General features: G+C 44.8%; 1 protein-coding gene across 5 annotated transcripts in view; it reads left to right on the top strand.

Moving 5' to 3' along the window:
* Positions 1-24,357, top strand: part of RAB11FIP4 (RAB11 family interacting protein 4) — a 114,099-nt gene that overhangs the window by 43,030 nt on the left and 46,712 nt on the right. For 3 of the 5 annotated variants that reach the window (XM_062612674.1, XM_062612673.1, XM_062612678.1), the window contains exon 3: positions 1,888-1,976. In XM_062612674.1, the coding sequence (XP_062468658.1) occupies positions 1,888-1,976 (89 nt within the window). Of the gene's footprint in view, positions 1-1,887; positions 1,977-4,514; positions 4,536-23,910; positions 24,026-24,357 lie in introns of those variants that run through there. The other 2 variants (XM_062612676.1, XM_062612675.1) reach the window with 2 other exon arrangements.

The following is a 24,357-nucleotide window of genomic DNA, read 5'->3' as shown; positions in this document are numbered from 1 at the left end:
TTGCTTATTTGCGATGGGTTATTTATGGGCAGATCCTAGCCTCGGGTACATGCTGCTGCGCAGCTTGAAATATTCACCACGGCAGTTCTGCAGGCCTAGGCAAGCACGGTTCTTCTCAAGGGTGGTAGCGGTAGCAGAGAGCACCATGTGTGCCAGACTAGGCTGCTCCCTGTGCAAACCATAACATTTCCATATGAGATTTGCCAGAGTAAACCTTGATCTTTTGTTGCTTTGTGTCTGGACTGTTACACACTCATTCACCTCACTGGCATTTCCCAGGCTGCAAGCCAAAATATCTACTGGTAATAAGAGATGTGAACAGTATTCGAGACACTCCAATGTTCTTTCTTCATATTATGCCCTTTTTGTAAACCTCTTGGAGTAATTAGAAAATTCAAGTTATCATTTAGCTAAGTGGATTGAAAGGTCAGATATATTAGCACTGTTGCAGAAAAACACTGAGTAAGAAAGCTGATGCATTTCCCAACAGGGTGCTAAAACTCATCGTCCTGGTGGTTAGGGGTAGCCCAAAGAAAAGACCAGCACCACAGTCCTCCAGAGTCAAGAGATTCTGATTTGTGCCTTCACAGAGAAGAAGAGCAACAGAGAATTTATTCTTTAAACACAGTTCTTAATGGGAATAAAACCAATGGCACTGTCCTAAGATTCTTGAAGCCAGTGATCATCTTTCCATTGATTTGATGGATGTTGGAACAGGTTCAGCTGTTCACAAGGTAGCAATGATGTGTAGTAATAATCTCGGAGGCAAATGGCCTCTCCCCATTTCCTTCTCTTCTTCCCTTTTTTGTGGGAATATAACAACATGCAAATCTTCCCTGCAGGACGAAGAGATTCAAGCTGTTATATACCAGCTTGCATGCTAAGCAAACCTCTCCCACAGGGCACACTGGTTGTTGCACACTCAAACATCTTCCCATCAGAAAGTCACCTTTGCAGATCAGACACTCCTGAGATCTTAAGGGTTGTTTCATTCACCCTGTGCTGTCTCTAATGTATGCGTGTGTGGGGGAGACAGGGACGACATATCCACCTCCCATGTTCAGCTTCCTCCATCTGGTCACCTTTTCTGTTCTTCTAACTCTTCCTTTCCTTTGTAAGGAACTTGCTCCATAACCACAAGGTATCTTCACCCTACAGATGTTATGCCTTTATTTTAAAACCAGGAGAGAAGATCAACTACCAGCATAAACCTGTGTAGTTCACACTTGCTTACATTACTCTATTTCCTCTGCTCACCTGCCTCATGACTGAGTATCAGTGTGTAATGTCACAGCCAAATCCATTGCATTGGTGATGGAATGGAAAAGAGAAATACTTCTGGATAGTTGCAACTTCCAAGTAGGATAGTGTATAGCACATGCTGAGAAGGTTTCACACAGTGTAGGCTCCAGGCTGTAAGCTGGTTGTTCTAAACTAACCTGGCCTGATATTACTGCCTTCTGCAGCCCAATATGCCAAGTGCGGTTGCTGGTAATTAATGGGGAATGAGGCATTTGGTGAGTTCAGTGTTTCTGAGAGTGAGTTTCATTCAGTGAGTTCAGTGTTTCTGAGAGAAAGACTGAGGGAAGCACAGACATTGATTTCTCCAGCTGTTAATGTGGTTGTTAACAAAAGCGAACAGAGGCTGAAAATCTCCACTTGCAGTGCATAGATATTTGCTTGCCAGAGATGTACGCTCTGTGACAGAGCTCTTTTGGAAGAGGAATTTGTAACGCTTAGGTATTGACCCTTCGTCACTCAGACCAGAGAAAATCTGAAGCAGCTTCACAGACACTAATATGCAGTAGACACCGGCTCATGCTAAGGCTGCAAGTCCATACAGTCTCCAGGAAGACCTGACCATTTGCTCTCGTTTCTCTTTGCCAGGCTGTGAAGAGTTACTGAAAGATGTCCTGTCTTCTGAAAACTCTGAGCCTCAACACTACGAACCACACTATGATGATTACTACTACCAGGTAAGAGAAGCACTTATTCTGTCTTACGTTAAGCAACCTGAGGAAGCCTCTGGTGTGATGTGTAGCTGGGTCATTGTGAATGCTGCTGTTGTACCTGGCCTATTGACTCTTCCTTCCCAGGTTCGTGACTTGTCAAGCCTTCTGTATACTGGTATAAGCTGCATTAAACACAGGGTAGCTGTCAGCTGTTATGAGAGTATTTAGGATTTGGATAGCATTCCTCTTACAAGCCTCAGCATTCATTTGGCTGTGAAGGGAGATGTTGCATACAGGCTCACTGGCACCACACGTGTGGAAAACACTGATTTGTATCTAATTAAATCAGTCAAACTTTGTAGGTGAACAAGTCCTCAGAGACCTTCTGCAGATAACGAACAAAGATGCAACAGCTGTTTGGAAGCAGAAGCAATGCACCTTTGGTACCTTGATAGTATTTTGACTGTTGGGAATAGGGTATTTTCAAACCATATTTTCTTCATCTATATCCTTAATTTGACAGTGTCTGTGTAGTCTAACAAGCAGGAGAATGTTAAGTTTTCCTGTAAGCATCTATTTCTCGTTCATTTTACTTGGTTTTAATCACCTCCACCCATGTAAATTCCTAAGGTTAAAGGTACAGTTCAGATAAAGATTGCCTGCCAGTGCGGTTATGAGACTGCAAGTGATCCTGAAATCAGTAGGGAAAGCAAGTGATGAAAGGTGATGAAGTGTGAGAACAATACTTGTGCATTGAGGAAAGACATGTGATAAGCATGCTGGTGTTGCAGCACTTCATGGTGTTACACAAAATGGTTTCCACTGTCCATACAGAAAGAGACATTTCCTTCTCCTCGCTGCAGAAGATGGAAGGAGCCCTCTATGACTACAAACAGGAGCACAGAATCTGGTCATACACTTCCTTAATAAGGAAGAGTTGTCTGGGTTAATTGGCTCCTTTTGCTTGCTGGAAATGACAGGCTGGTGTCAGTACCTGGGCTGTGGCAAGCTGGCACCACCATCACCCTGCTTTGTTTTTAAAACCTTATTTTTGTTGTAACTGATGACATAGCTACCCACCATGCTGTTGCTTGGTTACTTTAATAGATGTCATAAACCAAACTCCCAGTTTTGCAATAAGATGATAGAGGCTATAAAACGGCAAGCAGCCTCTGCCGATACTAGATGTTCCCCTGTTACTATGCAGACACGGCAGGCAGGTTCTGGCAGTCTTTTGGAGGCAGGCAACATGGTCGTTGGGTCTTTGTTCCTCAGGGATTCCTCACATCTGCTTTCACCCAAGGATGTGCTGCAGAGAGTGGTTGAAGGCAAACTGTGAGGTGACTGCAAACTGTACCACTCCTGGCACGTACCAACCAGGAGAGCCGGGGGAAGGTGAGTTGTAGTTGCTAGTCCTGATAGCAGTGTTAAGAGTTCTGGATTTGTGCCTCTGGAAGAGGAAGGGGGGCAAGAGGGTGACCCTGTTCAGAAGGAGTCGATGTGGCAGGGCTTTGGTGGAAGCCTTGCTGATCAATTCTTGGTAGGACTTGTGATGTCCACCAGCCCCCCTGTATAGGCAGTGGGCAACAGCACCATTGCAGTCATGTCCAGCCCACTTTGGTTGGGCCAACACAGCATTTGTACAGCCTCTGAGCAGAACCAGGTTCTTCCCCACCTGCCCACAGGGAGATGAGTTATCATGATGGGGAGAGGACAGAAAACGGTGCACATTGTTGTCCACCACACGCTTACCCCAGAGCTCCTCTGCCCAGCTGCCTTCCAGAAGGGATCGTTTCCCCTACAATCTCCAGGTCTTTCAGGTGCAGTTTAGAAACTGTTCGCTAGATGTCAGTTAAAGACTGCGAGAAGGCTGTGAGCAAGCACTGCACTTGCTTTAAGGATCCGCTGCTATGGCAGAAAGTTGGAGTTTGTAATGTGATGAAACGGAGAACTGAGGCCCAAGTGGGTTTGAGTTATTACCATTGATGACATTTGTTCCCTGTTCCCGAGGAAGCACATATTAAAAACATATGAGCTCTCCTTGCATCTCCCTGGCCTTAGTGAGTGTGAATCCCTGGTGATCATCACTACTGGTGATGTAGTCAAGTTTATAGGTAGCTCCCAATGGCATGGATGGTAGTTGCCTGTCTAATCTGATTTTCATCCCAGTATGTCTTTTATGTGTCTCTCTCGTTCTCAGTTGCAGTCAAGTCTCAGGCAGCAGCAGGATCCATCTGCTGTGATGGCACAAAGAGGTATTTTTAAAGGGAATGCATCTTTTTGATTCCACCCAAGGGGATGGAACACAAAGGCAGGTACTGAGCTGGTTCACTGTTGTGCTGCCGCTGTCTCGGTATTCATACTGTGATGTGGAGAGGAAGAGGAAGAGGAGATTTATCCTTGTCACGTGTTATTTCCCCTGTCCTCTGCTTTCACTTTTACTTCCCCTCCCCAGTGCCCAATCCCTGTATTGTAGCTTTCCAAAGCCCAAATGTAGAAACCTAAAGAGGTGAAGGGAATGCCAAGAAGTGGGATGAAGTGACAGGAGCCATGGTAAGGTACTGAACTGAATCAGCTGTTTAAGTATGTTGAGTCAAATGGGTAAGAAAAACATGCCAAGCCTCCAGCCTTTAACTGCAATCAACTGGATGCAATTAATTTAAATTGATCCATAAAATCCCCTGGTACCAGGAGCTTGGGGCATTTCATTTGACATTTTCTAAATGGTCTGCTTTTATTTTTTATTGTCCTTCAGTGTAAACAAGAATAAAAGCTGGCAAACTGGTAATGTCTAAAAAGGAGGAAAAAATCCTATTGTTTATGCAAATTAAAATGCAAAGACAATTCCATGGGAGGTTTCTAATGGTCTCTAATGAGAGGCTGTGTCAGTGGTATTTTGGGTGGATGCAGAGCTATTCTTTTGAGCTCAAATCTGTTACAGTGTGATACACAGAAAGCAAAGAGTAGCACTTGGTTACTACAGGACTCTGAGATCAGTGGGAAGTTTCCCACTGACTTCAAGCTGCAAGGGTATGTTTTCTCTTAGATCAGAGAAAGCTGGTCTAGAGAGACTAAGGAGCATGGGATTGCAGTTAGCAGCTGTAGAGCATCTCAGCTCTAGGACCTGCTTTCTCTGTGAATTCAGAGTGTGCTGATCTGGTTAAGGTCTGTATTGTGCTGCATTTGAGGCACTGCTTCAGTCAAGTGCTGTTTATAATTTCTGTCTCTTGCAGCCTATAGAGAGATAATAGAAAAGCTCTGAATTTGCCAGAAGCCAATTTATGAATCCTGAATTCCTTTCACAGTGTTTCCTGCTATGGCCTCAACTCTTGTTTTGGCTCCAGTTTGAAGGAAGACGCAAGTCTCCCTAGTCCAGCATGCAGGATTTGCTTTGTGGCAAGCATCTGGTAGCTCTTCAGAGCCCTTTGATGGCCTTCTGGAGATAGGAACCAAGAGGAAGTCCACAGCTGAAGTATGTGTATGAAAACCCAGACCCAGATTCAGCCTGCTTGAACAAAGCAAAGTGCCTAGGTTTAGCATTTCAAATGGCTGGCTCTGGGCCTTCCCAAACACCTATCCAGCTGCGAGCACTAGCCACAGGGCTCAGAAGGATTTAGGCTGGCTGCATCTGCAGCTCCCTGGCCAAGATTTGCATTGCAGGCCCTGAGAAGCAGTGACCTGGGTCTAGGTGCTCTTCTGTCTGAGCATCTAAGTATAAGCTGGATTTTCAGCTCTTCACCTGGTGTGTTTTGGGTGTTCAGATTTGAAGGGAGCCTGAATCTAGATCACCCGGGGAGATAACAGAAAAGAAGGTTGAATGACAGATGAAGCCTCTCGCTGCCAGGTAGCAGGGGACCTATTTGAGTAGCTGCTTGTGAAGTGACAGACTATGTATTTACGTGTGAGTAATTGCCTTTTCATCTGAAATTGATCACCAAATGCCATACGTGCAAACCCAGTGGAAGAGCATGTTGTAAGATACAATAATAGCAGGGTCTTTGTTTTAAACAAGGCTGTTTTGTTTCTTACTAATTGGTGCTGTATTGAGTTGCTGCTTTCCATTTATTTGCTGCTCTCACCTGTAACTTGGAGAGTAAATCTGCCTCTTAGCAGGGTACAGGATTGCTGCATGTCAGAAAATGAGCTGCCTTTTCAGTCCTGTGTTTGCCTGCCAAGTGATTAATTACACTGTATGAACAGCAGAAAAGTAGTTGAGACATGACAAATACATGATGTTTGCCTCTGGGATGGAGCTGGGGCCGAGCTGCTGCTTTGAAAAGATTTCAGTAGCAATTGGGAGACCCCCCCTGGCTTCTGAAGAAAAGGGTTTTTTCCCACTAGTTGCTTGAGGATATCAGCTAATACCTGTCCCTGAGCAGAGGGGCTTTCTGCCCTGGGAAAAGGCTGTGATCCAAATGGGGTTTTCATTAGGCTGTGGAAGAAGCCTGAGACTGAGGAAAGGTGAAGGGCCATTTGCATAGCTCTCTTTTGCCAACCTGGAATTGCAGTTGTTATCTCTGGTTGTGCTGTGTCTTGCTATGTGTTAAAAAGCAAAGCTCAGGAAAGCATTGAATATTTTATTGAATGCAAACTTGCAGTACTCTTCTTAGTATTCCCATATCCCACCTCAAATGAAGTTCTCTTTTTCACTGAGAACATCCCTTTCAGCAGACACACCAGCAGTGAAGGTGAAGCAGTGTGAGTGGTGGATGTCCGATCTAGTGGGGAAACTTTGGAGAGTCTGTAACCAGGGTGGTTTGTATCTTTCATCTTGTACATGTATTGCCAGTGTTCTTGGGCAGAATGCTTGGCCTCATTTGTCAGGAGGGTTTTCTTGATGCTATTTGTAACATTAAACCCCGGTGTTGCCTAACTGTTAATGAAAAAGACATCTTTCCTGCTGCCTTTTGTAGTAGCATTCGCAGCAACACTCCTATGTTAGCAGAGGCAAAACAGGTAGTTTTGAAAAAAGGTAGTTTTTGCAGTAAAGAGAAACAATATTAAGCACAACAAATTAAAGGGTTTATTTTCCCTGTTTCTTATCAGCCTCCAGTTTTCCCCACCACCCACACTCTTGCAGTCATTCTTGGCTCCCACTGTGTTTTCAGCCCTGCAGATGCTCAGTGTCTGCTTTGCATGTGAAGAATTCCCTCCCTGAGCTTAGGCTCTGGGGGTGTTTATGTTACACAGCAATCAGCACAGTGCATGTTTGCAGATTGCTTCCCTTACCAAGCTGCTGGTGGGCTCTTGTGTCCTGCTGTCACTGTGGCACCCACACTGGGATTATGAGCAGCTCATCTCATGTCTCTCCTGAAGAACCTGGGAAAGCTGCTGCATCTTCATTCCTGCTACAGTTGAAACATGGGATGTGTGTGCCCCTCAGTACTCCAACTGGGGAATGTTCTGGCTCAAGCCTCTCTCTTGGCCATGCCAGGGCAAGCAGAAGCTTCCCTGGTTTCCCTGGTCTAATCTAAAAGTCTGGTTTATATTTGGTGCTCCTAAATCTGCCAGATTCACCTTCCCCTCAGATTCTGCTGTATCCCCTGAGAATTGATGATGCTTGGCATCTCCAGGGATGGCCTTTTGGGAGGCCCAGCCTAAGGATTGACCCCAGTCCTTGCTAAAATCAGTAGGAAGACTTCTTAAACCCTGGCAGGAGTTGGGCAGCACTTTGGGTTGTTCCTGAGGTGGTTGTTGCCCAAATCCCTCACAGCACAGGGAAGAAAAGCCATGCAGTTACAGAAAGAAACAAGTCCATGTTCCTTGGTAGGATGAGATAGGATTATACACAGGCAACACAGTGTTTGCACTGATGAGAAGTTTATTGGAGCCTCTAAGGGCAACACTCTCAGCAATTCATTTTTTCCAAGCATCAGAAAGCAACATTAACTACAACTGCTGAGAATCCCCCAGTGAACAATTACCCAGAGCAATGAAGAGCTCAGCGTGCTCCTGTTTGGGACTAATTTACATGGAAATTGCCTGGCAATATTCTGAATTCTGGTTTTTATGTTTGTGCATGCATGCAAAAATAAGTGTCCTTGGTACAAAACACCTGCATAAAAATAACCTTCCTCTCGGGCTGCTCGAGCTGATTAGGAAATGCTGCCCTGAAGAGCTGCTCTGCAGAGAATGGGCAGTTTTGCACTTAGGGCAAGGTAGGCATCTTCCAACAAAACGAATGCCGACTCCTCCAAACCAGCCAAAAAAAAAGAGATTGAGGATTATTATTTCCTTTTTCAAACCCAGTTTGGATTTTTGATTTGGGGCACATCACACCTGACATTTTTAAAGGGGAAAGAACCCTTTCCCTCACTTATTTTTGCTCAGTTGTTGTAGAAAACGTGCATAAAATAATACAAAAGCAGTGAAACACAGTCAAAAAATACTGCTTTGTGTCACGATGCCCTTCTCATAACGTGATCTGGATTTTCCTTTCAGAAAAGTCCAAGGTTTTGATCTTTTCATCCTAAGCTGGGCCAAGAAAGTGTTTTGAAATCCAAGAGCCCCCAGGCTGGGAGAAAGGTTTTCCCACCCAGCTCTTGCCACAGCACCCCAAGTGCAATCCCACTCTCAGAGGCCAGCAGCAGACTGCCCAAGCCTGGGAGTGTCCTGATAGAGATGTTCCTTCAGTTTCCAGAGCCCTCAGAATGGAGTATCCCAGTGCAGTGGTGTCTATTCAGATGGTGCTGTCTTTCAGGGGTTAGGAAGCTGAGTTGAACTTGTGTATGTCAGTGGTTTGGGCAAATGATGCCAGTTAGCTGGTTTATATTTAAACACCTGCTCTTGCAGGTGAACTCCTGGCCTCCTGTAATAGAAGCTTGAATGAGTGAAGGGCAAAACATTGTTCACTTTCCACAGGGAAAAGTCTGAGTCAAAACTGACCATTTCTTAGGGCTGTATTGGGTGGTTTAAACTGGTGAAAGGTGACTGCATGGTTCAGTGTCCTTGCTGTGACTCTGAGATGAAGTTCCAACTGTAGTGTCCTTCCAGGCATCTATAGGAAAGTCACCTCGTGCACTGATTGTTATCTGTGACTCTTCTTTGAGTATTTATTTCTGCTGTGTGGCCCAGGTAGGGTTTCATGAGGCATTCAAAAGCTTCACCATTTTAAAGTCTGTCACCAATCTCTTTGTCAGAACCTCTGTTTAACAGACATTTTCTGCCTCATCCCTATTTTTTCTTCTTGAGGCATTGTCTTCAAGCCTTTTATCTGCTGATTTTGTGACTGAGCACAGTTTTTTGGGGGTGGTTTTTCTGTAATTGTCAGTTGCCATGGCAAAATATTCCTCCCGTCCTTGTCTCTCCATGGGTAAACCAATTTAGGCTGTGGCTCAGTCTTTGGGTAGAGGCTGTGAAATGACTGAAGGCTAAAAGCTGATCTCTTTCTATCGAGGAAGTCACATCCCTATGGATTTAATCCCTCAGGTAAAGCATGACTGTGTTTTAGTCCTTTTTGCCTTTTGTTTGCTGTCCCCTACAGTTTGTGGTGTGTCTTCAATGCAGCATTCTTAACAACATAAGCAAAAGAAATGCTATGACAGGACTCACTGTGCTGTACTCCCATGAAAGAAACATAACTTCTCTGTTGGAGGGTGGTGAACTTCACTGTGATCTATGGCCTTTGGGGAATACCGGAATATCCATAATGACAGTATCTACATAAGAAGCAGTGCATGTAGTGTTTGGCACATTTCTTGACACTTGTGTGACAAGAAGGTATCTGTGCCCTTCAGTTCACAAACTTCACACTGGCTCTTTCTTTCTTTGTTCTTGCTTCTTTATTTCCTATTCTGCTTCATTTTTTTTCTTTTTCTTGTTGCTTGGGGAAATTTGTGCTGCATTTATGGGAGATTTTTGGACATAGATTGTTCTTCTTGGAATATTTTCAGTGGGAAGGCTGTGAAATTGAAATACCGGAATCTTTTTTTGGAGTAAAAAGCATTGGTTTAAATAGGTTTATCTGGTGAGGGCTTTTTCCATCAGAAGAAAGTTCTGTGTAGACCTGTAAAAGCCAGTTGATAAAGCCAAGATTCCAGGTTATGAAACTCCAGAGAGAAATTCAACCACAAAGAGATGTTCCAGCTAAACACCACCAGCAAAACCCCTCATTGCACAAGCAAACAAAAAGGATTTGACTGTTTCTTTTCCACCTTCCAGCCTCTCTGACCAGGCTGAGAGCAGTGGATTTTTGGAGGCAGCTTCTCCTGTTGTTCAGAACAAAAGAGCTGCACATACTGTGAGCAGTTTTCCCACTTACGTAAATTCCTCCACAGGTGAAATCTTACAGGAATCATTTTGCCACTATGGTGCCCACAATATTTTGGGGTTCAAATACATTATGTTAGTAGCCTCAAGAATTGCCACCAAAGTGACCCATGCAATTCATGGACTTGCCCAGTTCTTTTCCTGGTTGTGAAAGCTCAAGGACACCTTCCCCACTTCCTCCTTCCTGTATTTCATGCCCAGCCCTTGCACTGTCCAAAATCCCTTAAAACCATGTGGAATTTGGTTTTCCCTGCAGCGCTGAGACCTGCCTCCCACTGTGGGATGCTGCCGCAGCGAGGTTCTGTGTGGTGGGGACTGTGGCACTGTCCTCTACCAGAGGCAATGGAGCTGTTTAAAATTAAACCATCTTACTCAGCTGGGCTCAGAGAGCTAAAAATTACATCTTGATCATCTTGCCTATTCTTAGAAGCTGAAGAAGAATCAGTGTGGGTTTGGGGGCTTTTTACATGCTGCAGTGCAGAATGTATTTGTCTGGGTGGAGGCAGGCTTTTGCAGTGCTGTCACACATCTGGGCTGCAATAAGCAATTTGTAACTGAACAGGGTGAAAAAGTAGGCCAGCCTACAAGAGAGTATCTAGGAATTACTCCAGAGGGATTTATGCTACACTGTCTCCAGCAGCTGCAATAACAACGTGAAATTGAGATTAAAAACTCAGAAGAGATATGGGCTATTTGACCTTCTGTCTGTCAGCGACACAGAGGCCCTGTCTGGAATAAGGACACAGAGAAATGCAGCTTCTGTCGAGTGGTTGCATGCCAAGAAGAAGCTGTTGACGTTCATCCTAAGCTCGGTGGAACACAGAGATCATTTCTTCCCATTCCATGTGGTCCTTGCAGAGCCTGGGCAGGTTTCGGAGCTGTGTGTACCGGTGCTACCAGGCACAGGGACTGCTGCTGAGCTTTGTTTGAGTGGAACAGTTCTTGCTCCAAAAGCGACCGACTCATCTAAAGAGATGAGATTTGGAAAGAAACTGTCAATTGTTACATTTTCTAAGTGTACGGAAATCCAGGCAAGATTATTTAAGCCCCTGAGAGGCCTTGTTGCTGAGGAGTTTTGCTGTTTGGCTTCAGCTTTTTACCCAGGCTGTTATTGTAGTTACCCAATTGACTCTAGTATCAGTTGGGGAATAAGCCATGAGATAGAGTAGCCTGTTTGGCTGGAGGTGTACACTGGATCACAGGCTTGTTTTGGTACTCAGCATTATGATAAGCTATGAGGAAGGTTAAGTTGGAATAATAATGTAACCATGGTAATGTTGATACAGAGTTGACGCAAATGCTGATGAGTATTTTGGGTGTGAACTCTGCACCCTTTGATAGATATATCCCAAATACATAAATATGGTGTAAAGGTATTGTAGAGCTTCGGCCAGCCATTTTTGTAGAATAGTGCAGTACTGAGGTAAGCTTTCTTGCCCATGGTAGAAATTCATTCCTAACCCTGCATATAGTGCCTGACCTCACTTAAAATGGGGGGAAATTCTCAACTTACACAAACTGGATATGCTACCACCTTCTTCCAGCAGCAGAGGGGATTTGTTTGGCTTATTTTGGCCACAGGCATAGCAATAGACAGAACCTCAAGAATTTTTATGTATTCTCTACAAGAAATTTCCCGTATTAGTAACTGTTCTGCACTTGTTACTGGCCTGTGGGTATGCTGAAAAACAATATTGCTGTTTGTTGCGGCAATGAGTTTTTCATTACTGTGTCCTTGAAGGCTAATGTCAGTGAGGAAGATTTGTTGGGGTAACTGGGGCATGTGGCTTTCATCAGGAGATGGACCACATGGTTACAGTGCCTTAAGGCACACTCGTGGAAAAGTCTGGTGCATGGAAGATGGGAACTGGTCCAAAATGGTTCCTCAACACCAGAGGGGTATTGAGGAATCACTAAGAACTGTTGGTCAGGTTCAACAGGGGGGATTAAACCAAAGCCATTTGGAAGAAGTCTGAACTGTAATGAGGATGGTTCCTCTTGTTCACCTGCTACTTGTGGAGAATGGATGTTCTGCAAATGTTTATCTAGTACTCCCAATCATCCTAAAGGATCCCATGCACCATACAGCCTTGTTGGTGTTCTCCCTCCCTTTCCAGCAGGACAGACGTATATGTACTGCAAAAACCTGGGGGCTCAAGACTGGTAAAGAGTGTACCCCAATTAGCATGGGATTTGGGCTTTAAGAGTGTGTGAAAATCTTACCTTAAACCAACAGTCTTTGCCTTGTTAAATTCTTGCCTTTTTAAAATGAACTTGCACAGATGTTTCCAAGGAAAGAGTCGTAATTTGCTATTAACCCTGTGGAAAAGTGAGGAGAGAGACCTAAATAATGAATGAAGTCAGTATTTCACTGCGTCTCCGATCTGTTTTTTATGGAAATCAGTAATGCACAGTATTTGGTGGGACTAACAGGTAAATATTGCCTTTCATCAATATCTGTTTACCTCTGAACTCTTCATCGCAGAGATCAGCAACCATCCCTTTATGAGTCACTCTGCAGGGTTACCTTGGCTGCAGGAGCTGCCGCAGGTTTCTCAGCTGGGAAGCTGTCAGTTAAGTGAAAGAGTAAATCACTGGCTTTCTATTTCTGCCACATCTTGAAACTGCACTTAAAATCTCTCTGTTTGTCTCATTGCCAAGTTAGCAGTAGGATATTACAGGGGAATTATGAAAGGGAGTTTTGTGCAGTAAAGCCAGAGCTGTCACCTGTTGCTAACACGATGCCTTGTCTATAAAGAAAGTCTGAGTAAGACGTCTCAGATTACTGCACCATGACAAAACTTTGCTTTCAGAAGACATCCTGTGTCATGGTGTGGTACTGGAATCAAAGGAGAAAGAGTTTGTACTCAGATACTGCAGAAGGTGGCCTGCCAAGGGTGACTGATACCCTGCTGGTCTACAAAGAAAAGCTTTAGCAGTGAAATGTAATGAGTAACACTGACCCCGGTGCTTCATGAAGCAAAATCCTAGGGCTGGGGAAAGTCCTGGAGCACTTTCTCTGCAGTTATTGAAGATTACTATTTTTTCCCTATGAACAAAGTTCAGATGTTTCTTGACTTAGAGACAGGGCATTACTTGCTGTGCTGCTGAGTAACATTCTTTTCCTCTAGCTTGTATGTAGTCTTATTAGATCAAAAACCCTTACAGGAAGAGACAGTCTCTCTTGATTGTATTTTTATATGACCTGTCATGTGGGGGCTATTTCTTTCCCTCTCCCCTGGGAGGACAGGACCACTTCAAAGAGATGGGAAAGGGAAGAAATCAGCACTATTAGGAGTATATCAATATTTACTGTACTAAATGTTCATATTTAGCTTGACTTGGATACCTGCATGCATATAAACTCACCTTTATGTACAATGTCTTCTTCTTATGAGGGAAGTGGTATTCTAGAGTGGAAGGACTCCTGAATCAGCTCCCAGGAGCTCAGACTGCATTAGGACATCCTCCCTGCCCTGCTCCTGTCCCACTCTGTTAGCACAGCTCCCTGGGACAGGCTTGTGCAGGTCCTCTTGGGGAGGCACAACATCCTTTCCCAGCTCCCGCTTTGCAGGGGCTGCCTTTGCACTCCTGCCCCTTCCACAAGGGCCAGTGGGTAACCAGAACCACATGGACCACACGGTTTGTTTCCTGAGGTAATTCACCATCTGCAACTGCTTCTTAGACAACGTGGGGTCCCTAAGCTTCCCCCCTGCTGACAACTCACTGCCTCACAGGACCGCTTTTCTCATGACATCTAAACACTTCCACATTGAATATGGTTTATTAGAAGGGAGAGGTGAGTGTCAAGGGCAGGGATCAGTGTTTAGGAGTAGTTTAGTGTTTTAATTTGACTATATTATGGAAATAGGATGTGAAAAGTAACCAGGAGTAGTTTATTCCCTGCTGAAACAGTAAAGAAAGCCACATCATGTTTAGCACATGTGGAGGCCCTTCCATGACCTGTTCTTACAGGGCATGGGGCACTGCAGGCCCTTAGCAAGGCTTGCCCTGCAGTCACAGCATGCCTCGATTTTCCATGGATGTTTCCAGCCTGCATTGCCACTCTTGGTGCATCTGCTGGGCTGGATTCTTCATCATCGGCTTCATTTCCTTCTGCTAGTGTATATTCAGAAGTGTCTGTGCAGCACCAGAGCCGCTGACAATACTGCTGATGACTTCACATCACTATTTAATTAGGATGGAAGACAGGGGATGAGCAACTGGAGATTTTACGCTTGGGAAAGAGGCTGATTTATGGCACAATCAGTCCGCTGGCTCCGGCAGGCTGTTCTTTAAAAAGCAAGAGGAATATTCTTGTCACTTTGGGGTTGATCTCAATCAAGGAGGTTGTGCAAAATCTGTTCAGGCTTTGATTGCAGAGACCTGACAGTGGGGCAGAAATCATCCCCTGTTAAATTCTGAGTGGTACCTCAGGGAGGGAGACCAGGCCCTCTGTGAGCCTGGAGTTCTCAGTGCCTTACTGGGACTTGTATTGAAAGGCTTGGCCTGGGCTCTGCACCTTTTCAGTCACAGAGCACGGCTCTTGCTATAGCAAGGACTTTCTGTTCTTTTGCCAGTGTGGAATTTCCTGGGAATTAGAACTGATCTTATTTCAAAAGCAAGTACGGGATGTATGTACGTGCTGCGCTCCCCCATCCTTGTGTAAATGTGAACATTGCCCCAGAGCCACAGAAAATCAATGTGATGGTGCCTCTGAAAGATCCCAACAGTGCTGATACTGTCACAGCTTTGCCCACACTCAGGAGCTTTATTGCACTGCTCTGTGCTTCCCCTAAAGCTGGAGTTTTCCCTGCGGCATTCTGAAACAGAACCATTACACGAGTTGAAGGTATCTTCCCTCCTACCACAGATCTGCACCTGCTGTTCCCTGCTCCACGTCTCGGGCCCAGCATCACCCAGTCTAGCATCAGCACACCCGGCTTTTGCCAGGCTGCCAACAGCCCATATGCAAGGGCTGGTCCCTGCTGTCTGAGATGAGATGTCTCTCAGATCTTCCTCACAGTTCAGCTGAACCAGAGGTTATGTTTTTCCTGGTATGTCTGTGTTTGTTGAGGAAACTTTTCTGTGGTTATATTTATACTCTAATCCCTGGAGGCACTGTAACAGAAACAAAAGGCTGTTTTCTGTGTCTCTCTGAGGCTGCTGCATCACTTGTTGCTCTGGAGTTCCTATAGGTTTGGCTTAGCTATGGCTGAGTTGCCTTCTCTTCCAATTTCTGTAGCTAGAAAGGGACATATTTCTGTGGCCAGACTGATACAAACATTTGGCTAATGAACATTTGTCAGATAAGAAAAATCAACTCTAGCTTCACTGTTAACGGAAGATGTACTTGGAGGGATTCTAATGCTAAACACAGGACCAGGAGGCAGAATAGCTGAATTAATTTTCCTATTGCTACAAAACTCCTGTGATGTTTGGGCAGGGCAGCTGAAACCTGCCCTCCATCATACAGTGCTGTCCTCCCTATCAGTAAAATAGAGATAAAACTATTAGTGGATGGCAAGCTGGCTGGCAGAGCATGTTTATCCCACTGTATGTGCTGGCTGCTGAGCAGAGTAGCTCGCTCCCTGCTGACCAGCTCCAGGGACCTGTCAGTGAATTAACATGTTGTGCCCCACAGCCTGAGAACAGCAGCCACATCCCTCAGCAAACAACTCCAAAAGGGTCTGACAGTTAAATAGTTGCTGCCTGGCTTTTAAGAAATGAAGTGAAACTTAAATGGGAATTCTGCAAAGTTTGCTAGCCCTTCCAGTGCGCTGGTATTATTCCCGGTGGGTGTTCAAGCTGCCAGCCTAATGAGGGTTTGTGAGAAGGCATCAACTCAGAAGAAGTGTCAACAGCACCACAGGTCACACAAGGACATATTATGCACCTTTGACAACCCCGCCAGACTTCACATCTCAGCCCAGTGTGCAGCAATCAGTACTCACCCTGCATAATCCCCTTTGTTTTTGCTTTTCACAGTGGTCACATTTGAAACTACTGTCTAGAGCTGGCTGGGCTCACACCAAGTTGTTAATTGGGAGCTGTCTAGCTAAGGGGTGGCACAGAGGCAAAGTTCAACATGCTCAGCCCCTGGCTGCAGTGTTGAACATTCCCAATGGGGTGATGGCCAGGAGGCCCGGGAGACCTTGGGTCACCAGTATGCACAGGGACTTGCTTCCTGCTGCTCCCAGAGGGACTGGTCACCTGGGCACTTTGGTTTATATGAAATTAAGGATTTGACAGGATCTGGCCCAGCAGAAGGATTTGTATGTGAGAAATGCTAATGGGATTTACATACAGGAGAAGGAAAGCACTAGTTGGAACAATGGACCAGGCAGAGAAACACTGCCCTCATATCTCCATCCCAGAGAGCTGGTGAGCTTGGCCTTTGTCATTAGTGAATTTTTAAAGGGGTTGCCACCCTGGTTGCTTCCCCCTAAGGCCAAACAGCAGCGCAGTTTATGGGCTGTCACTCACCATCATCTCACAGTAGGCTGCCCTCAGTTGGCCTGGAGGGACAAGTGTAGGGTGGCCCTGCACTGGTGGCAGGGTGTGGAGATGATCTGCAAACTTGGTGCAGAGGCTTGTTGCTTCTGAGAGATGTATTCTGCATACCATATACCTGAGAAATTCCTGGAGGCGGACACAGATATGTAGATGAAGGAATTAGCATTAAAACAATCTACAGTACTTATTCTATTATTGTGCTATTGAAGTGCTTCAGAGGCTCTAATGAATTCATGTCGTAGCTTCTCTGGGAGTTAGAAAATTGCTGTTCACCCCCAGTTTGAAGATGATAAATGGAGCTGTTCAGTGATAAGGCCCAGGTAGGTGGCAGAGTCAGATTGGTTTCCAGAAGAGCCAGGTGACTACATACCACTGCAGTCATGGAAGGTGTCCATCACCGAGTGGGAACCTATACCTGTATCTCAGCTGGTGCCCTGTCTGCTTGTGCAGCTTTTGTATCTGAGCATATGTAACGTTCAGCAGTACTTTAGTGCATGTAGGTGGAATTGGATACTAAATTTCATGGGCTAATAATTTTCCAGAATGCTTTTTCTTGATCTTCTGTCTGCAGAGCCTGCCCAAATAAAAGGCAGAGAGCAAAGCAGGGCCCCCTTCCTTCAACTGGGGAACAGATCAAAGCTCTGGTGGTGTCGGTGCTGCAGGCGTATGTCTTTCTACAGTACTTATGAAGCCACTAGCCTAGCAAGATTAGCAGGTGTCAAATCTACTTTATAAAAAGAGGCAAGGGTGGCATTACAAGTTTGCTGCAACTTTGTACAAACAGGCATGTTCTAATTGGGTCAGGCTGTATTCTGCTAGAAGGAACTAGTGTTGAAAATCTTCTCTCCCTTTTGTATCAGCTTTCCTGCCTTTTCCTGGTGTCTCAGGGGTCAGAGGTATATGTGCCGTTACCCTCCAATCCCTTCAGGCATCTATAAAAGTTTGCAAGGCTTGATTCAGAGGTGATGGCCATGAAGTGTGGTGCCATACGCAGGTGGCAGGAACTGCTTCTCTCACACTGTAAGGTTACACAATTGTCAGGAGGGGTACGTTCAGTATATTTGAGGGATGTTCTTGGTTCTTGCTCTTTGTGAAGCTGTTTCCTTGTCTCTTCTGTGTCAGTCTGCACTACATGTTTCTAGCTTCATTAAACCCCTGGGTACTGAGTGTTACTGTCTGTGCTTTGCTGCTGCTCATTTCTGTAGGGATTTAGGCCACAAGTGCTTCACGCTGCCATCATCAGCTTGTAAGGAGCAAAGAAGAAAAGCAGGGTATTCCCTAGATGCCAGGATAATTGTGTCTTGACAGCATCCTAATTAATCATCTCATAACCAGGTAATTATTTCCCATGTAGCTGTCTAATCACCATTTAGTATCCCAGACTTCAGCCTGCAGGTAAGGAATACTTTCAAGTGAGGGCTCTAAGGAGAGGAACACAGTGGGTTTGTGACTCCTGGTGTAACTCCTCTGTTTTCCTTGAATTACTCCTGGGATTAATTTGGTCCTCCAGTTCTTTTAGTCTACTGAACCACAGAGCAGCCCTAGTTATTGCAATATTGGCAACAAGAAACACTATGACCAACTCTGTTGCTTAGTGTAATGGGCTTAGCTGCTAATCTACGGCTGGTAACGTACTCAGAAGTACATCCATATGTTGGCTCGCCTTGAGCTCTTGCTAACCTAGCAGATTATAAGCTAATGAACTAGAGCCATACTTTGGGGATCAATATACAAGATGCTCTTAAAAGGTGAGGTTATGTATGAGAGTGTGCTGAATGCCTCCATGGTAGAGGAGAAATTTACTTGTGAGCCAGGGAAGACCACAAAGATAAAAATTACAATCTCCAGTCAAAGCTTACTTAACATTCACAAAACACCTTGAGAGTGTTTTCACCTCTGTCTCCAGCTGATTTACTTCTATCTTGGGTTTCCCAGTAGTTGTGATGTCTTGAGTGTGTGTGTGCATGTACACGAGTCCCACTTCTGTCCATCAAAAACTATAGACTCATTCAAAAATTCTAACCACATTTGGAAGAGAAGCAGGAACCTCAACAATATTAAACTCTTATGCTCTGTAAAAATAGGCTTTTGTATGGGTACAGTTAAATACAGACAGGCCTTCATTCCTCTGACTTCACCAGTGTAAAAATGATTTAATACATCATTGTTCCCATCTGTGAAAGAAACTGGAGGCTGATACAAGGCACTTCTCTACTTGCGAAGCTGCCTCTTGGGCTGGTAACATCATGTAGGTGCGCATGTTTTGCGTTGTTGTTAACTGTGTGCACATTATGTGTCACAGTTATAAAACTGAGCCCTAAGACATCAGAGTCCAGCTCAAACAGCATACGTACACCTACCACGATGCTGGCCATGGACACCCTGGTGACTTAGGATCTCCTGCTACTTTAAAGCTGTGTGACCCTAACAAAGAGGTGACTTCATGTCCCGGTGGCAGATTTGTCCCAGACGAATTGCAGCAATTTTCTCGTGCCCTTTAGTGCTTGGGTGTACCCAGGTACCTCTGTATGTATTTGCTGCGTGATTATACCTTCAGTTTTGCATTTCTGTTCATGTGTCCAGATCATCAGACCTTTGCTCAGCCCAATCTCAGGATGGCCTTGAAAACACTCTGAGGAACTGGAGTGTGTTTTGATTTTTCTTGGCTTGTTTTCTTTCCATTGTCTGTCTTTATGGTGATAAAGATTGCTGCTGTTGACCTCAGAGCTCTGACTGGGCTTTGCTGTGTGGAAGACGCCCAAGGAGGAGTGATGTGCAAGCTCTGCTCTCAATAGCTGGCCTCATGGCGCTTCTCCCCAGAGAAGCCAAGAGGAGGGGAAATAGAGACCACATTAATAGCTGGGACTCTCCAAGAACATGTGCTGAAATAAAAGTAGCTAAAAATAGTCTCTAAGACTAAATGTGAATCATCTGGAGAGTAACGAGCTAAAGTTTCTCCAAGAAAATCCCCAAAGGAAGAAGCCCTGTTTTCAGAAGCAGTCATGCAAGCTGGAAGCAAATAAAGCATTCCTATGAAAAACTGCCACCTCCAACATACGCTGTGGAGGAGACTTCATATCCTTCCCCAGGTCTGCCTTGTCCAGTTGTGCTGGAGCTGTCTCATTCTTACTGGTGCGGTTTGCAGTGAAGTCTCCCTCAGGATGGGATTTTGCTCATGTTTCAAAAACTGGAGCTCCAGCAAGTGGGGTCAGGCTTAGTGAGAACAGCCTGTCTGTGGAATTTCTCTCTTGCTCCATGGCCAGGCAATTCCCAAGGCAGGGTGGTAAAACTTCTTTTAAATTAGTGTTTTTCCTTTGTACCTCTTCTCCCAGTGCAAATGCTCATCCCCTCCTGCCTCCCCCCTGCCATTCATTCATTCATTCATCTCTCTTTGACAGCCATAATCTGCTGCTGTGAGTTACCAGAGCTGTTTCCAATGCAACATGCTTAATCCGAAATTGAAAAGTCATTGTGAGCTGGGGCCTCAGTGTCATGTGGTGAATATCTTAGATGCAGAAAGGGATCAAGGTGGCTTCTTAGTTACCAGTAGTTAACACAGTCTATTGTGGTTTATTTACTCACCATTTATATGTGTCTTTGTATCTCCTACTAGGAAGAAGTGTGATCTGGAAATAAGATAACTTATAAATAGCTGTAGATTTGCTGTAGCACCAGAAGAAACTTCAGCTATAGTGCAGCTATAGTGTGTTCTGACAGGCATTGAGGAGGCAGAGTGAAGCCTTTCTGCTATACAATGCTGGGCTACAAAAGCATCATTACAGCGAGCGGCCCTTGCAAGGCGGGAGTAGCTGATCGCAGATGCATCCCATAGCATGCAGGGCAGCCTTGGCTTTCCAGAGCAGCACACACCATGCACGGCTGCTCCAAGGAGTAACAGGAGGAGGTGAGGTCCCACGGCTGCTCTGCTGTGCCAGGAGCAGGTACTGACCTGTGGCACAGCTGCGGGAAGAAGCCTCATCCTTCAGACACTGCTGGAATGCCGCTGCATTCCAGCCTGGAGCGTCTTCAGTCTGGGTATCTTTCAACTTCTCTCTCTTGTGATGGCATTTCTAGCTGAGACACTGGGTAAAGTGCCAAGTCCAATGGTAAACCTGTTTCCTGTCCAAGTTGAAATGTCCATAAAATACTGATTTTTGACAACGTTTTGGCTGAGGAGAAAGGAAATTATGTCTAAACTTCAGAGCATCACGTTTTGGCATCTTTCAGAGTAGGGAATTTCAATTCCATTTTGACTGGATTTTTAACAAATCTGCTTAATTGCATAAACATTTACGAACATTCTTAAGAGACTGATTTGCCTCATTTTTTAAAAACATCTTTTAATAAAAACTTCCACATTTTCCTTTAATTCTTTTCAAGAGGAACAGAATCTGGCTTTCGGAATTCCCATTTTCAGCCTGAGGCTGGTGAAGGCCAGGGCAGGTATCCAGTGAAGCCATGTAGGAGTGTAACAGGAACTATATTCTTTTCCATTATTATTCTTCTTATTATTGTTCTTTTCCATTCAGGAGAATGGCTAATGCAAGCTGTTTGTCTACTGGCTGTTAACAATGCAGCTAGTTTTTCCTGATGTGATTAGAAGAATGTGACAAGAGCCCTAAGGCATCTCCTAACAAAGCAATGTATCCCTTGGTGTTTCTACAGCAAACTGAGGCTTTTCTGGGTTGCACATGTCAAAACTAAGTAGTGGGTGTAACTTCCATTACCCACCAGAGAGGAAACAGAAGGAAACAGTCTGATAAAATCATAGTGGTTTATTAGGCAAATTTTCCCACATAAGGCTAAAAAGATTGCTGCCCACTGGATTTATTCCAGGCTTCAAGCCTGCTGTTTAAAAAGCATCAAGTGTGAACACACAAGGAGTTAATTTACCTTCTCAGATTGAGACCTTCTGAAAGATTCATGGGAATTGTGAATGGGGGAGGTACATTTTTACCTATGCTCAGCTTATCTCATTGTGATCTTTGCCAGTCTTTGCTGTGGAGTGTGGAGCCCTTCCCTCTCCTTTCGCACTGCACAACCCAGGTACATCCTAACTCTGAGGGAGAACTGGCTTCATCCCCTGCTCTGTAGCTGGGTTGTGGGGGTGCTCTGATGCTGGCCTTGCTGAGGAGCTGATCAGACCCATTCTCAGCTCAGCCTGCAGTGGGGCTTCCAAATGAGTAACATTTCTTTCTGTTGGGACATCACCAGGCAAGCTGCCAATGGAGAGCCACTGAATTCAAAAGCTCTACAGACTTACTGGCTTCCTAAATATTACGGAGAGGGTGCTACATCAGGCCCAGCTATGCAGTGATTTGACCTAGAAGCTGAGCCTTGACTGCTGGAGAGTGTCTGTCTTCAGATCTGTGTGTAAAAAGCATGAACTGTCTTAGGTCTCTCACTCCCTGGCGTGTCCCTAGCTAGTGTTGTTAATGGATTAACATCCTTTTTGCAGAACATTTAATGCTCAATCTCTTTTGGGCTGAATGATGAAGGTGGTTGAAGGCTGCACACCGCAGGGCTCAGTGCAAATGCAGTGCCAGGAGCAGGCAGAAGAGCAGTTCTGTTCTTTTCCTTTCAAAACATGTCTCTGAGAGTATAAAGAAGTGTGAAAACTCATATGCAAAATGAGAGTTATCTTCCTTGGTGCTTCCTTGACTTTATTGCCTCTTTTTGCTTCCTACCCTCCTTTACAACACTGTTATTTGACACGAGGAACTGAGGTTTTACTGGAAAGGTGTATTTAAGTTGTTTACTTTAGCCACACTACACGTGGTCTCGTACAAAGAGTTATTTTTAAGTTACTTACACATAATGGTAACTGCAGGAGCAAAGAAGAGGGTTAAAGTGTATCCTCCCTGAAAATTCTGATCTTTAAATGTTTGACCCTTCCCGCTCTGAGCAACCCTCATCAGCAAAATGAAGGGTTCAGAACTTCCATTGCTGCAGAAATCTGTGTTAGGAGTTCACCTGGGTTATGATTGACTAATAGGAAAGGGCAGGAAATGCCTTTTCTATAGCCTTAAAGATTGAAAGATACTGAAAACCACCCATCCTAACTCAAGACAAGAGTTCATTTTCAGATGTTTCAGATTCTCCTATGTTGTGATCCATAGGAGAAAAAAAAACCCTGTCAGAGCAGTCACACTGATAATTTTTAAATACTTTGACCTGACTTTGATAGTGCCAGCGTTCTTACTGTAACTTACCTGTAGAAACAGAGATTCATGTTGAAAGGGAAAGCTGGAGTGAATTTAGGATTAGCTGTAACTTAGGACCAATGAACAACGGGATTCTTAAATGCCTGTTCATCAGTCCTTGTTTTGTACAGTCTTCCATGAGCTCTGTGAACCTTTTCCATCTTAACATAGCTAAGATATGGGATAGCCATTAACACAATTAACATGTTATGGAAGGGACAACAAATTCAAAAGGGTAGGAGCCCAAACTGACACTATAGTACTGGTGTGAGAGGCAGCAGAGAGGTGGCATTTTTTCAGACAGGCAGTTTGGCTTCTGCTGCATTTCAGGCTTCTGTTTTCCTTTCATCTGCCTATGTCTTGTTCTCTGCAGCTTCATTCATCTTGTATTTGGTCTCAGAGGTCTTTGAGGTAGACTTTGTGAATTTGTACCAGCATCTGGCATCATGGGACCTGACTGCTAGGATCTGTTGCCGTAATGCAGAAGTGCAATCATCTGCTCCCACAGCAGCTGACTTTCTGAGTTCCCTGTGTTTCCAGGGTCAAGCATCTTGTAACTGCAGATCATAAAATTTTGGCATAGCAGATTCTTGTAGCTGTTCAGGGTAACTGATGCCACTGCAGACTTCAGCAGCAAACCTGAAGGCAGACTTCAATCCTGCCGTTCATTTGTTTTGAAACTAAGATGAACACAGAGAGCTTGTGAACAATTCCAGATAGAAATGTTTTGTTAATAAGCAGTGTTATGAACTGGTGAAATCACTGCACTGAAGTTTAGCTTTACCTGAACCAAAGAAAATGATGCTGTTTGCAGCTCTGTGTGATGCCTGTGCTGGAATCTCCTGCTGAAAGGAGGATTTGATTAGGAATGCCTTAGCCAGGGCGAGTTCTGGAAGCTTTGGAGTCTGCCCCGGGTGTCTTGGCAACGATGCACAGTTGAGAGCCCTCATCAGCACACACACAGAGTGTGTCCCAGGTCTGCCTTCACATCCCACTTGTGCAAAGGCAAGAGAGAAAACTTAGCTGCTACCAAGACAGGTTTAAAGACCCTGCAGTTCCCTACAGAGGCTTCCACCGCCATTCTCAGTAAGTATAACTTTAAGGAATGATAAATTTTCTCTCCCCAGAAGTCACCTTTTGTTAAGTGTGCTGTAGATCAGGGATGTAAATCAGGCTAAGAGCCACAGTTAAAATGCACAGAAGTCTGCTTTCAATTACTGTGAACTGCTCTAACTCGCCATTAACGGAATGGTGTGATGTGAAGGAGATGAGCCTTAGAAAACCTTACAGATTGGGAAAGCAGAGCCTGACCCTTCCCCCTCTGTCAGCTTGTTCTTTTCAGGAGCAAGCTGGTTCATTGTGTGCGCAGTGCTATCTACAGCAAAGCTGTCTGTGTGTGGGGGAGTCCCAGGGCCTCT

The sequence above is a fragment of the Pezoporus occidentalis genome, unplaced genomic scaffold, assembly GCF_034315485.1.
Source record: "Pezoporus occidentalis ecotype Australia unplaced genomic scaffold, CSIRO_AGI_Poc_V1 ctg160, whole genome shotgun sequence".
In the NCBI taxonomy this organism is placed as follows: Eukaryota; Metazoa; Chordata; class Aves; order Psittaciformes; family Psittacidae; genus Pezoporus; species Pezoporus occidentalis.
The sequence above is the reverse complement of the archived record's forward strand: the minus strand, read 5'-3'. Positions and strand labels throughout refer to the sequence as shown.